The sequence below is a fragment of the Oncorhynchus keta genome, chromosome 25, assembly GCF_023373465.1.
Source record: "Oncorhynchus keta strain PuntledgeMale-10-30-2019 chromosome 25, Oket_V2, whole genome shotgun sequence".
Lineage (NCBI taxonomy): Eukaryota > Metazoa > Chordata > Actinopteri > Salmoniformes > Salmonidae > Oncorhynchus > Oncorhynchus keta.
Window position 1 is genome coordinate 32,012,285 of NC_068445.1, and position 14,466 is coordinate 32,026,750.

At 40.6% G+C, this 14,466-nt stretch overlaps 1 protein-coding gene across 2 annotated transcripts in view; it reads left to right on the forward strand.

Annotated features, from left to right (window-relative positions):
• The first annotated feature begins 790 nt into the window (after positions 1-790).
• Positions 791-14,466, forward strand: part of rnf122 (ring finger protein 122) — a 19,557-nt gene continuing 5,881 nt past the window's right edge. For both annotated transcript variants that reach the window (XM_052479121.1, XM_052479122.1), the window contains exons 1-2: positions 791-1,194; positions 6,919-7,075. In XM_052479121.1, coding sequence (XP_052335081.1) covers positions 1,170-1,194; positions 6,919-7,075 — 182 coding nt within the window. In that variant the 5' untranslated portion in view covers positions 791-1,169. The remainder of the gene's footprint in view (positions 1,195-6,918; positions 7,076-14,466) is intronic.

Genomic DNA, 14,466 nt, shown 5'->3' on the forward strand with positions numbered 1-14,466 from the left:
ATAAGCAACAGACAACGAACACAGTTGCATTTTATCAATGGTCATTTGAATGCACAGAAATACCGTGACAAGATCGAGGCACATTTTTTAAGGAATCTGTGACCAACAGATGCATATCTGTTTTCCCAGTCATGTGAAATTAATAGATTAGGGCCTTTTGCATTTATTTAAATTGCCTGATTTCCTTATATGAACTGTAACTAAAGTAACATCTTTGAAATTGTTGCAGGCTGCGTTAATATTTTTGTTCAGTATAATAACATCGTATGCGAGCCTACGACCGACCAATCCATCCAGTCTTAGAGCTCTCTTCATGTAGTGTTGTAGTGTATCTAGTCGTGATGTGTGTTTTGTCCTATTTTTTTTTTAATCCCCGCCCCAAGCCCCCGTTCCCTTTTGACTTTTTATAGGCTGACATTGTAAAAAAGAATTTGTTCTTAACTGACTTGCCTAGTTAAATAAAACAAATAAAACGGGTCGTCACTAGTTACCACAGCCACAAAGACAACCTCGCCTATTTCTACAATATGTCTTCTTAAAATTAGATTTGAATCCTAACCATATCATTTACCCTAACCTTAAATACACTGCTAACCTTATGCCTAATCCTAATCTTAAATGAAGACCAAAAAGCACATTTTTGTTTTCATCTTTTTTTAAACAACATAACCAATCTTGACTTTATGGCTGTCCTATCTAGTGGAAACACTCCAAGTGCTGCCAGGGCAGGTAGCGATTGGACCATCTGGATGTCTATCGCTTTTTTTTTTGGGGGGGGGGGGCAGTTATATACAGATGCTGGGTCAGTTATATACAGTCATTGGTTTGAAGCAGCTTGCGAATATATCCAATTATTGAAGGGTAAATCAGTGGTAGCCTGTTTAATTGAACTGTGGAAGGCTGGCATTTATTTTCGAAGTTAGCAACGACATCAGTATCTTAAAGATGAACCGCCGTGTAAATTATCGCTCCATTTTGCCTTTACGCCAAGAACTTTACTGATAGGCTACATTTAGGGCCATACGGTGTTTTTATTGGATATATGCTATATTTTCTATTTTGGGCTGGATATCGAATCATACGGTGATTTGAATACAGCCAACTGCAGTATCAACCGTTTGTTGATAAACACGAATCCTTTCTCATACAGGACCACCTCCGGTGCATTGATGCACCCGTTTCAGTGGTTTAACGGTGAGCGTTAATTTTTCTCTTTGATGTTGACCGAAATTGTATGTGTTAAATGCGAAGGACTATTCGACTCTTATTTCAAGGGTTATTGGACTATAAAATAAAAACAACTTAATTTATTATATTTGGTTGATATTTTTAATTTGGCAAGAATGAAGGAGATTAAATACATAAATATTTTTGGGGGTCGTTTTCTTTAATTGCATTAGCCTACAGTTGAATATATTTGTGCCACTATGGCTTTCAAGTGGGATTGGTTAAATTGAAATGGCAATATTGAAACTGGTAGTCGAGGCTATCAATCCATTATTTATTCACACAGTCATATTCTATTTATTCAGTGCTCTTGCTATCAACGTTTATTGACTATAGGGGATCCACTCAAACTGGGCTTGACCTGTATTGCTATTTCAATAATTCATCCCTTCATTATTTGTCATGTAATCTCATTGCTTTCTTATTGCTGCTTGATGTTCCTTGTTCATGACTCTTACCATCCTCTGCAACTTTCATGTAATCTCATTGATTCTCTTAGAAAGAGCTATGGTGAACTTCAAAGTGGTGTGGTTGGAGAATGAAGGTCTTTAGAATTCACAACATTTCTTCTTAATGGTCCAGTGTTTGGCTCATTCCAGTATTTGTACCTTTTTGTTTACATTTATTTTGCAGCACACTAATTTTTGAATTTATAAACTATGAATATAGATTGGAGTGCACATGCTATTCTGAGATCCTGGACTGAATATCATGCCTTGATCTATAAAATATATTCAGCCACTGTTTGACAAAAATGGACGTTTGGAAGATATTTAAAAATAAAATAAACACGTTTCTGATATTAAAGGCTCCATCAGGCTGCAGACCAAGACACGGTATGCCAGACCGTTTGACCTCCTCTGAATGTCATGCCAAACACTCCTCACAATATCAGTGTTGTTTCCCATGGCCTTGACATAATCTTTTGTGACATTTAGTGATGATTGAATTTGAGGAGGAGAATCTCCACACTCAGCCAATACCAGGATCTATTACTATATATTTAGGTCACAATACAGAGGTGATTTGTATTCCTGGAGAGTTACTGGATATCTCTATAGCCATAATAACATGACAATGACAAAGGAGCTGGAAGTGGAACCAGACTGGCAACCAGGCAAGTATATCCTCATTCTGTAGGTCAGGAGATTGGAATTCCATGCAACTACAGGAGGCCTACAAAATGTTACCTGCTGTGGCCAGGAACGATAGGATACAGAAAAAACATATGCTAGTAAATTGGCTGATACCACATTACATGTATCTACTAGTATTCGGCATCACTAAATGCCATCTATGGCAGTATACAGCTGGTTTTGAAATCCTAACATGCTCCCCAAATTAGAATACTTATGATCTGAGGATTTTTAAGAGCAGGTGCAGAGGGTGGACCTTCAGCAACCCTCATGGCTGGGCTAGATAAGTGGTTGTTTCTAGTGTCTTACATGTACTGTACACAGACTGATTTGCGTGTGGTTCTCATCTTTTATTTTTCTTGAAAGCACAGATGAATGCTTGTGCTCATGTGAGCTGATTAATATTTGATTGAAGCTCTGTCTGTAAAAGGAGGCAGCAGTAAAAGCCTTGTGTGAGTGTAGTCCTCAAACCTCTCCTTAAATCTGCAAAAGTGATTACTACCCACTACCCAAGCCTTTACCTTTTATGAAAATGTTAATGACTCATTGAGAAATCAGCTCTGTTCTAGAATGAGAACATTAGTGTCAGTTTTAGATTTACAATGTTAGGAGCAGTTCTGGACTGAGAATGTTAGAGCAGGGGAACGGTTTTAGAACATGAGAACAGTTCTAGATTCAGAATATATAACAGCAGGAGAACAGTAATGCATTCAGAATGTTAAAGCAGGGTTTTCTATGCATCATCTGGCTCTGATGCCATGGCAACGGGGGTCCCTCTGGAGAGTGCCAATATAGGTCATTGGTCATGGGGGGGCTCCTCTCACAGTCAGTTAGCTAGTACACACACACACACACACACACACACAGAGACATTCATGTACGACCCACATTTGAGTCTGAGTTCAGAGGCATTGCAGGTGATATGTTTCATCAACTGTGAACAGATATGAATACACAGACAAGGACTCTCTTTCGACTTCTCTCTCTCAATGAGACTGAAGAACTTTCTCTCTCTTTACCTCTTTTTCTGTCTTTACTTTAGCCCCCCCTCATGAAACAACCTCTGTTACACACACACACACACACAGAGAGGACCATGTCTAATAGACGTCCCCTTAACAGAGGAATAAGATTGCTGGGTGAGTCACCTTGTGTGTGTTTAGAACTAGACCAACATATAATTATCTTTATCCAGTTTACCACTGTTCTCTATGATTCTCCACTCTCCTTTTGACATGTCCAGATATGATGAGAATGCTATAACCACACAGAAACAGTGTCACGACACCAACCAAAAACAAAGAGACTATCAACCTGGTCTCATTCAAGACAGTAACCCTAATCCACCTAGAGTTCAGCTGTAGAGGAGTGTGTAGCTGGTGTGTGTGTGTCACTGGCATATTGCACAAAAAACATTGATGACAGTAAATCTCAGTGAGATAAAAATAATGGTGTTCCAAAATTCCATCTAGACACCGTTTCCCTAGAGCACACAAAAAACGACACGTACCTCGGCCTAAACATCAGCGTCACAGGTAACTTCCACAAAGCTGTGGACGATCTGAGAGACAAGGCAAGAACGGCCTTCTATGCCATCAAAAGGAACATAAAATTCAATATACCAATTAGGATCTGGCAAAAAATACTTAAATCAGTTATAGAACCCATTGCCATTTATGGTTGTGAGGTTTGGGGTCCACTCACCAACCAAGAATTCACAAAATGGGACAAACACCAAATTGAGACTGCATGCAGAATTCTGCAAAAATATCCTCTCTGTACAACGTAAAACACCAAGTAATGCATGCAGAGCAGAATTCGGCATATGATCAAAATGCAGAAAAGAGCCGTTCAATTCTACAACCACCTAAAATGAAGCGATTCCCAAACCTTCCATAACAAAGCCATCACCTACAGAGAGATGAACCTGGAGAAGAGTCCCCTAAGCAAGCAGGTCATGGGACTCTGTTCACAAACACAAACAGACCCCACAGAACCCCAGGACAACAACACAATTGGACCCAACCAAATCATGAGAAAACAAAAAGATCATTACTTGACACATTGGAAAGAATTAACAAAAAAACAGAGCAAACTAGAACGCTATTTGGCCCTAAACAGAGACTGCACTCTGGCAGAATACCTGACCACTGTGACTGGCCCAAACTTAAGGAAAGCTTTGACTATGTTCAGACTCAGTGAGCATAGTCTTGCTATTGAGAAAGACCTTAGGCAGCCCTGGCAATCAAGAGATGACAGGCTATGTGCACACTGCCCATAAAATGAGGTGGAAACTGAGCTGCACTTCCTAACCTCCTGCCAAATGTATGACCATATTACAGACTCATATTTCCCTCAGATTACAGATCCACAAATAATTAAACAACAAATCCAATTTTTATAGACTCTCATATCTATTGGGTGAAACACCACAGTGTGCCATCACAGCAGCAATATTTGTGACCGGTTGCCACAAGAGAAGGGCAAACAGTGAAGAACAAACACTATTGTAAATACAACCCATATTTATGTTTATATATTTTCCCTTTTGTACTTTAACTATTTGCACATTATATGATATTTGAAATATCTTTAATTTTTTTGGAACTTTTGTGAGTGTAATGTTTACTGTTCATTTTTATTGTTTATTTCACATTAGTTTTTTTTATCTACTTCACTTGCTTTGGCAATGTTAACATATGTTTCCCATGCCAATAAAGCCCTTAAATTGAATTGAGAGCGAGAGAGAGCGCTTACGTTGTTTTCTTTCGTTGATGAGTTATTATAAATACATCAGAGTTCAATGAATTAACAGTCTGTCTCATGTAACAATATCTCTGATTTAATTAAAATGGCACCAAAAACTTTCTGTGAATTGAAATGGCTCTAGTTCAAACTTGCAGTAAGGGTTCATTTGACCTGGCTCACACAAAGACCTCTCTGTCAGCCTACCCGTGTCTCATTAAATCTCCACGGTCAGCCTTCCTCTCTCCCCCACAGTTCCTCTCCTTGTCCCGGTTCTATCTCCCCCCCTGACCTTAAACTGATCATCGACCGACTTGAATGCTTCAGTGATAATGTGGTCTAATAGACACACACATACTGCACACACAGATGGGCTACAGACAACAAACCCACGTGGGCAGACAAACCTTCTTTGCGTGGATTTCATTGGTGAATATATGCGCATAAAAATAGAATCAAATGATCTCATAGTTCTATTTCTATGTAGATGCATGTCTTTGATGTGTAAGTAGCAATTTAGGGGGAACGGCCAGAGTAGTCCCTCAACCCTGCCGTTAACGGGCAAGCACACTACATCCTGAAACAGAAAGGTCTTGGCAGAAGCAGTAGTACACTTCTCTGTCCTATTCAACAACTCATGTCCACCAGCCTTGGAATTGGACATTCTCTTTGTCTCCTTGGCCTGTTCTTCTGAGTTGATTTAATTTAAATGCAGTTGACCAACACCTTTCAGGACCTTGTATGTTTTATCAGAGTATTCCCTTGTTTGTCTTTCTCAATCAAGGCTTCCTGCAGACATCAAGTCATTTTTCCCAAAAAATGCTGGCAAATAGAGGACTCAATATTGTCCTGAGAAATGTAAACCACTTTAAATTGATACGAAGTAAAGGCCCTGATGTGTAAAATAGTTAGACCTTTCTCAGTGTTTGATGAAAGAGTGTCTTTGTGGATATTTTGGGAAGGCGTAGAAACATCAAAGCTACATGATGTCATTCATGTCTTCCAAGACATTGTGCATTATTTATAAATCAGTTAGTCAGATCTTATCTATATTCTCCTATTAATATGGTTTATTTTATTGCAAAACAAGAAAGGAATGTAAATTAATTGAACAGCTTAAATTTCTTTGTCAACAATGCCATTATGTCTTATTTTCTCGGTTTTATCAAACCATTAGTTCTGTTGTAAGTCTTAGAAATCAGGATATGCCTTGTATGATGCCGACTAGATACCGTTGTGTACCATTGTCTTGGAGCAGAGATGGAGCCATGTTCTTTCATGGAGTGTAGACGCCATGTTCTTTAATAGAATGGCGATTGCATGGTCTTTCATGGAGCAGCGATGCCATGGTCGTTGTACTTTCTTTGAGAGAGAGTGAGGTATAGACAGAGGTGTGTGTGTGTGGTCTGTGTGTGCGTGCTTACGTCTGTATCAGAGGTGGACACCGCTACAGCACTGGCAACCCTGATCTTCAGCTGTGATGTCAGTGTGTGTGTGTGTGTTAGTGTGTGTCTATAGTCTAAACCCTATATGTATTACCTTTTAACATGCCTCTGTGCTCTCAAAATTGTACTTGTTGCCTCTTAATTCTTAGCACTGTGAGGGTGCTGAATGTGTCAGATTATAACTGTGTGCTGGGTGTTTATTTGTTTCTAACACGGTACACTGTGCATGTGTACTTTATCATCTTTGGAGGATGCCTCTTTAACACTATTCTTGTCCCAATGGTGTTTCTATGGTCATAACACTACACTTGTCCCCTGTGTAGGGTGCTACTATGTTCTAAACACTTTTCTCGTCCCCTGTGTAGGGTGCTTCTGTGGTCTGGGACTGGTCTACTCCAACAAGTCGTGCACCATGCCTCCCATCACCTTCCAGGACCTGCCCCTCAACATCTACATGATCATCTTCGGAACAGGCATCTTCATCTTCATCCTCAGCCTCATCTTCTGCTGTTACTTCATCAGGTGAACTTTGTACAGAGTGGAATATAATAGTGGGTCAGAGAGCCTGTTGGCTGCAGGGTAAGAGACATCCACACAGACATGCTGTCAGAGCGGTCCATTTTCCTGTTAAGAGAGAGACAGCTGACATTTCCTTCTGTTGACAATGAACTCTCTGATAAGCTGAGGGGACAACTGTGAGGAAATGAGGCGGCAGGAAGCTGCCTGCCACAGTGTGAGGACAGACTTCACTGGAACTAGGGGAGTGGGGTTCAACGTAACACCCTTGAGAACACCAAAACCCAATGTATATTCAAATCAAGTCAAATTTTATTTCTCACATACACATGGTTAGCAGATGTTAATGCGAGTGTAGCGAAATGCTTGTGCTTCTAGTTCCGACAATGCAGTAATAACCAACGAGTAATCTAACCTAACAATTTTACAACAACTGTACATGTGACTTAAGTGTGTAGCGGTATTGTATTTTCTGTATTGTTATATGGTGGTAGGCTAAAGTATACAGTACCAGTCAAAGGTTTGGACACACCTACTCATTCAAGTTTTTTTTTCTTTATTTGTACTATTTTCTACATTGTAGAACAATAGTGAAGACATCAAAACTATGAAATAACACATATGGAATCACGTAGTATTAAACAAATCAAAATCTCAGCTAAAGAAAGAAACATCCCTTTTTCAGGACCCTGTCTTTCAAAGATAATTAATAAAAATCCAAATAACTTCACAGGTCTTCATTGTAAAGGGTTTAAACACTGTTTCCCATGCTTGTTCAATGAACCATAAACAATTAATGAACATGCACCTGTGGAACGGTCGTTAAGACACTAACAGTTTACAGACGGAAGGAAATTAAGGGCATAGTTATGAAAACATCGGACACTAAAGAGGCCTGTCTACTGACTCTGAAAAACAGCAAAAAAAGATGCCCAGGGACCCTGCTCATCTGCGTGAACGTGCCTTAGGCATGCTGCAAGGAGGCATGAGGAATGCAGAAAAAATTGCAATGTCTGTACTGTGAGACGCCTAAGACAGTGCTACAGGGAGACAGGACAGACAGCTGATCATCCTATCAGTGGCAGACCACGTGTAACAACACCTGCACAGGATCGGTACATCTGAACATCACACCTGCGGGACAGATACAGGATGACAACAACAACTGCCCGAGTTACACCAGGAACGCACAATCCCTCCATCAGTGCTCAGACTGTCCTCAATAGACTGAGAGAGGCTGGACTGAGGGCTTGTAGGACTGTTGTAAGGCAGGTCCTCACCAGACATCACTGGCAACGTTGTTGCCTATGGGCACAAACCCACCGTCGCTGGACCAGACAGAACTGGCATAAAAGTGCTCTTCACTAATGAGTCACGGTTTTGTCTCACCAGGGGTGATGGTCGGATTCGCGTTTATCGTTGAAGGAATGAGCGTTACACCGAGGCCTGTACTTTGGAGCGGGATTGATTTGGAGGTGGAGGGTCGTTCATGGTCTGGGGCGGTGTGTCACAGCATCATCGGACTGAGCTTGTTGTAATTGCAGGCAATCTCAACGTTGTGCATTACAGGGAAGACATCCTCCTCCCTCATGTGGTATCCTTCCTGCAGGCTCATCCTGACATGACCCTCCAGCATGACAATGCCACCAGCCATACTGCTCCTTCTGTGCGTGATGTCCTGCAAGACAGGAATGTCGGTGTTCTGCCATGGCCAGTGAAGAGCCCGCGTCTGAATCCCATTGAGCATGTCTGGGACCTGTTGGATCGGAGGGTGAGGGCTAGGGCCATTCCTCCCAGAAATGTCTGGGAACTTGCAGGTGCCTTGGTGGAAGAGTGGGGTAACATCCCACAGCAAGAACTGGCAAATCTGGTGCAGTCCATGTGGAGGAGATGCACTGCAGTACTTAGTATCTGGTGTGGCCACCAGCTGCATTGACTGTTACTTTTGATTTTGACCCCCCTTTGTTCAGGGACACATTGTTCAATTTCTGTTATTCACATGTATGTGGAAGTTGTTCAGTTGATGTCTCATTTGAATCTTGTTATGTTCATACAAATATTTACACATGTTAAGTTTGCTGAAAATAAACGCAGTTGACAGTGAAAGGATGTTTCTTTTTTTGTTGAGTTCATTTTATATTTGAGATTCTTCAAAGTAGCCAACCTTTGCCTTGATGACACGCTGTTGGCATTCTCTTAACCAGCTTCATGAGCTAGTCTCCTGGAATGCATTTGTTAAAAGTTAATTTGTGGAATTTCTTTACTTCTTAAAGTGTTTGAGCCAATCAGTTGTGTTGTGACAAAGTAGGGGTGGTATACAAAGGATAGCCCTATATGGTAAAAGACCACGTCCATATTATGGCAAGAACAGCTCAAATTAGCAAAGAAAAATGGCAGTCCATCATTACTTTAAGACAAGAAGGTCGGTCAATCTGGAAAATGTCAAGAACTTTGAAAGTTTCTTCAAGTGCAGTCTCAAAAACCATCAAACACTATGAGGAAACTGGCTCTCACGAGGACCGCCACAGGAAAGGAAGACCCAGAGTTACCTCTGCTACAGAGGATAAGTTTATTAGAGTTACCAGTCTCAGAAATTGCAGTCCAAATAAATCTTCACAGAGTTCATGTAACTACACATCTCAACATCAACTGTTCCATTAGAGACTGCATGAACTAGGCCTTCATGGTCCAATTGCTGCAACAACAAAAAAACTACTAAAGGACACCAGTAAGAAGAGACTTGCTTCGGCCAAGAAACACAATGGATATTAGACCGATGGAAAACTGTCCTTTGGTCTGATCTGTCCAAATTCTAAATGTTTGGTTCCAACCGCTGTGTCTTTCTGAGATGCAGAGTAGGTGAATGGATGATCTCTGCATGTGTAGTTCCCACTGTGAAGCATGGAGGAGGAGGTGTGATGGTGTGGGGGTGCTTTGCTGGTGACACTGTCCATGATTTATTTAGAATTCAAGGCACACATAACCAGCATGGCTACCACAGAATTCTGCAGCGATACGCCATCCCATCTGGTTTGCGCTTAGTGGGACTGTCATTTGTTTTTCAACAGGACAATGGCCAAAAACACCTCCAGGCTGTGTAAGGGCTTTTTGACCAAGAAGGAGAGTGATGGAGTGTTGCATCAGATGACCTGGTCTGCACAATCACCCAACATCAACCCAATTGAGATGGTTTGGGATGAGTTGGACCGCAGAGTGAAGGAAAAGCAGACAAGAAGTGCTCAGCATACAGTTGAAGTCGGGAAGTTTACATACACCTTAGCCAAATACATTTAAACTCAGTTTTTCACATTTCCTGACATTTAATCTTAGTAAACATTTCCTGTCTTCGGTCAGTTAGGATTACCACTTTATTTTAAGAATGTTAAATGTCAGAACAATAGTAGAGAGAAATTATTTATTTCAGCTTTTATTTCTTTCATCACATTTCCAGTGGGTCAGAAGTATACATTCACTCAATTCGTATTTGGTAGCATTGCCTTTAAATTGTTTAGCTTGGTCAAACATTTTGGGTATCCTTCCACAAACTTCCCACAATAAGTTGGATGAATTTTGGCCCATTCCTCCTGACAGAGCTGGTGAAACTGAGTCAGGTTTGTAGGCCTCCTTGCTCGCACATGCTTTTTCAGTTCTGCCCACAAATCTTCTATGGGATTGAGGTCAGGACTTTGTGATGGCCACTCCAATACCTTGACTTTGTTGTCCTTAAGCCATTTTGCTACAACTTTGGAAGTTTGCTTGGGGTAATTGTCCATTTGGAAGACCCATTTGCGACCAAGATTTAACTTCCTGACTGATGTCTTGAGATGTTGCTTCAATATATCCACATAATTCCCCTTCCTCATGAAGCCCTCTATTTTGTGAAGTGCACCAGTCCCTCCTGCAGCAAAGCACCCGCACAACATGATGCAGCCACCCCACTGCTCTACAGTTGGGATGGTGTTCTTCGACTTGCAGGCCTCCCCCTTTTTCCTCCAAACACAACGATGGGCATTATGGCCAACCAGTTATATTTTTGTTTCATCAGACCAGAGGATATCTCTCCAAAAAGTACAATCTTTGTCCCCTTGTGCAGTTGCAAACCGTAGTCTGGCTTTTTTATGGCGGTTTTGGAGCAGTGGCTTCTTCCTTGCTGAGCGGCCTTTCAGGTTATGTCGACATAGGACTCATTTTACTGTGGATATAGATACTTTTGTACCGGTTTCCTCCAGCATCTTCACAAGGTCCTTTGCTGTTGTTCTGGGATTGATTTGCAGTTTTCACACCAAAGTACGTTCATCTTTAGGAGACAGAATGCGTCTCCTTCCTAAGCGGTATGATGGCTGCGTGGTCCCATTGTGTTTAAACTTGCGTACTATTGTTTGTACAGATGAACGTGGTACCTTCAGGCGTTTGGAAATTCCTCCCAAGGATGAACCAGACTTGTGGAGGTCTACAATTATTACATTTTTCCCCCCATGATGTCAAGCAAAGAGGCACTGAGTTTGAAGTTAGGCATTGAAATAAATCCACAGGTACACCTCCAATTGACTCAAATCATGTCAATTAGCCTATCACAAGCTTCTAAAGCCATGACATAATTGTCTGGAATTTTCCAAGCTGTTTAAAGGCACAGTCAACTTGGTGTATGTAAACTTTTGACCCACTGGAATTATGATACAGTGAAATAATCTGTCTGTAAACAATTGTTGGAAAAATGACTTGTGTCATGCACAAAGTATATGTCCTAACTGACTTGCCGAAACTATAGTTTGTTAACAAGAAATGTATGGAGTGGTTGAAAAATGAGTTTTAATGACTCCAACCTAAGTTTAGGTTCTGACTTCAACTGTATGTGGGAACTCCTTCAAGACTGTTGGAAAATCATTCCAGTTGAAGCCAAGAGTGGCTACTTTGAAGAATTTCAAAGCAAAACATTTTGGGGGTTTGTTTAACACTTTTTGGTTACTACATGATTCCATATGTGTTATTTCATACTTTTGATGTCTTCACTATTATTCTACAATGTACAAAATAGTTCAAATAAAGAAAAACACTGGAATGAGTAGGTGTGTCAACTTTTGACTGGTACTGTATATTCCCACTCAATACACAATGACAGTTGCTGCTGTTAGTGTTGGGTTGGAACATAAGCCTTAGTGAAAGAGAAAGAAAAGGAAAGAAATGCATTCTCCACAGTGTCATCTGGCAATAATGATACCTGTCATCCAGGATGAGGGTCCAATGTAATAAGCTGGGGTTCATTTAACAACAAAACAAAATAGCTCTGACTGGAAGAATCTAGCAGAAATCAACCGCTTCCAGACTAATCTCAGATAGACATGGTATTTCATTTCATTTTGTGTATGGTTGTAAATCATTTGTTCTATATTCATCAGAGTAGACAGCGAGGGAGAGAGGGTAGTCAATAGAGAAGTGGGGATATTGTCATTGTTCTGACAACTTGGTTCATATTTTTTGAGTGTGAATGATGGACTGTTTTAATTAACTGCCATTTTTGAATATGAACTCCTAAGACTGCAGACAGGGTATATGATTCTCTGTATGGCCAAGTCAATATTTACCTGTAGATAATGATTCACATTGTCAAAGCCAAATTGTTACACACACGCACACATAATGAGTGCACTGTGCTTCCCAGGCCCCTAAATAATTTTCCAACTCAAACAATGGAGAGCAGATCTCTATCACTTCGCTAACTGTGTCTCTTATGTTTTGGGGTCCTTGCTATGGCAGTTTTTTTTTTTTTACACTTGTGTGTGTGTGCGTGCGCGCGTGTCTGTGTGTGTGTGCGTGTGTGCATGTGCGCATTTAATCTGCCCCAAAATGACAGGACATTTATATGTAGCCCAGCCAAGCCCTATAGTTGTTGTTTTGACCAATTTAGTGTTGTTGATGACTGATAACATTGCACCATGTAGAACAATGTGAGGATATTTGCTTTATATACATGGTGTTTTCCCAGGCCTTAAAGAATGTAGTGAACTGGGTAGACATGTGCACACGGTACAGTGAAATGGCTGCTTGCTAACTCCTCAACAAAGGAGTACAATAACAATATCAATCAAGAAAAACATTCCAAATACAGAAGTAAAAAAGTAACAAGTAGAAAGAAAATGTACACCAGTGGCGGTCGGCGCTGTTTAAGACGAGGGAGCGTGACCTTATTTCTGTTACAGCATATTAGATGACTGTCATTCATATTCCATTCACCCAGTTCACTGTAACATCCATAGCTTTAGGTTTCTACATGATACTCACATGTTCCCTGTACCCATCATGAGGTTGCTACAACCTAGCCTATGACTGAACGTTTACAAAGTAGGTGCACAGGTCGAGAGAAATGTGAGTAATCAAGGTGACAGACAGTGACACATTCAATACCGCGTTTAACACTCTTGCCTGCATCTAGCTGATCTAGGGTGTAATCATTAGTCCCACAGTTGAAAATGTGAGTTTCTATTGGACAAATTCAGGTATGTTTATCCCCGTTTCGTTCCATTTGCTTCCATTTAAGAAATGTTTTTCCAAGCCAAACCTTCATGTCCTGACTGCTAACCACTACACACAGCCTACATCATTGTAATAGTCAACATAGCTACTGGAACTAACACATTGGTAAACCAGCTACAATCGTGCAGTACAGTCAGCAAGCAGTTTACACTGGCAGGCCACAGTGGCAATAAATACTTTGACTTGGAGAAGTTCCTGTGTCTGATAGCTACAGCCAGCTAGCTAGCATAGCATCCCTCTTTGTTTGAGCCAGGTGTTTGAGTAGCCTAAACTAGCTAGCTAAATTGTGAAAGTAAAAAAATAAAAACACAACCAAATATACTGTAACTATCTTTTTTCTTTCTCTCGCTTCTTTTTAATTTTGGAAGAAACTTTTAAACAATTTTCTTTCCCTCTTTTTGAGTCAACTACTCACCATATTTTATTCACTGCAGTGCTAGCTATCTGTAGTTTATGCTTTCAGTACTAGATTAATTATCTGATCTATTGATTGGTCGGGAAAACATGTTAGTTCATGCTGCAAGTGCTCTGATAGGTTGGAGGAGGTCTTCCGGAAGTTGTCATAATTACTCTGTAAGTCTATGGAAGGGGATGAGAACCATGAGAATGAGAGTGGCGCAATGAACTAACATGTTATCCACCCGTGTTGTCCTAGGTTTGTATTGAAGTCAGTGTACCCAGAGGAGGACAGAAGATAGCTGTCCTCCTGTTACACCATGGTGCTACCCCACAGAGTGCTGCTGAGGCTACTGTAGACCTTCATTGCAAAACAGTGTGTTTTAATCAATTATTTGGTGACGTGAATATTTTTAGTATAATTTTATATAAAAAGTCAACTTAAAAAATATGTATATTGTTTCACTATT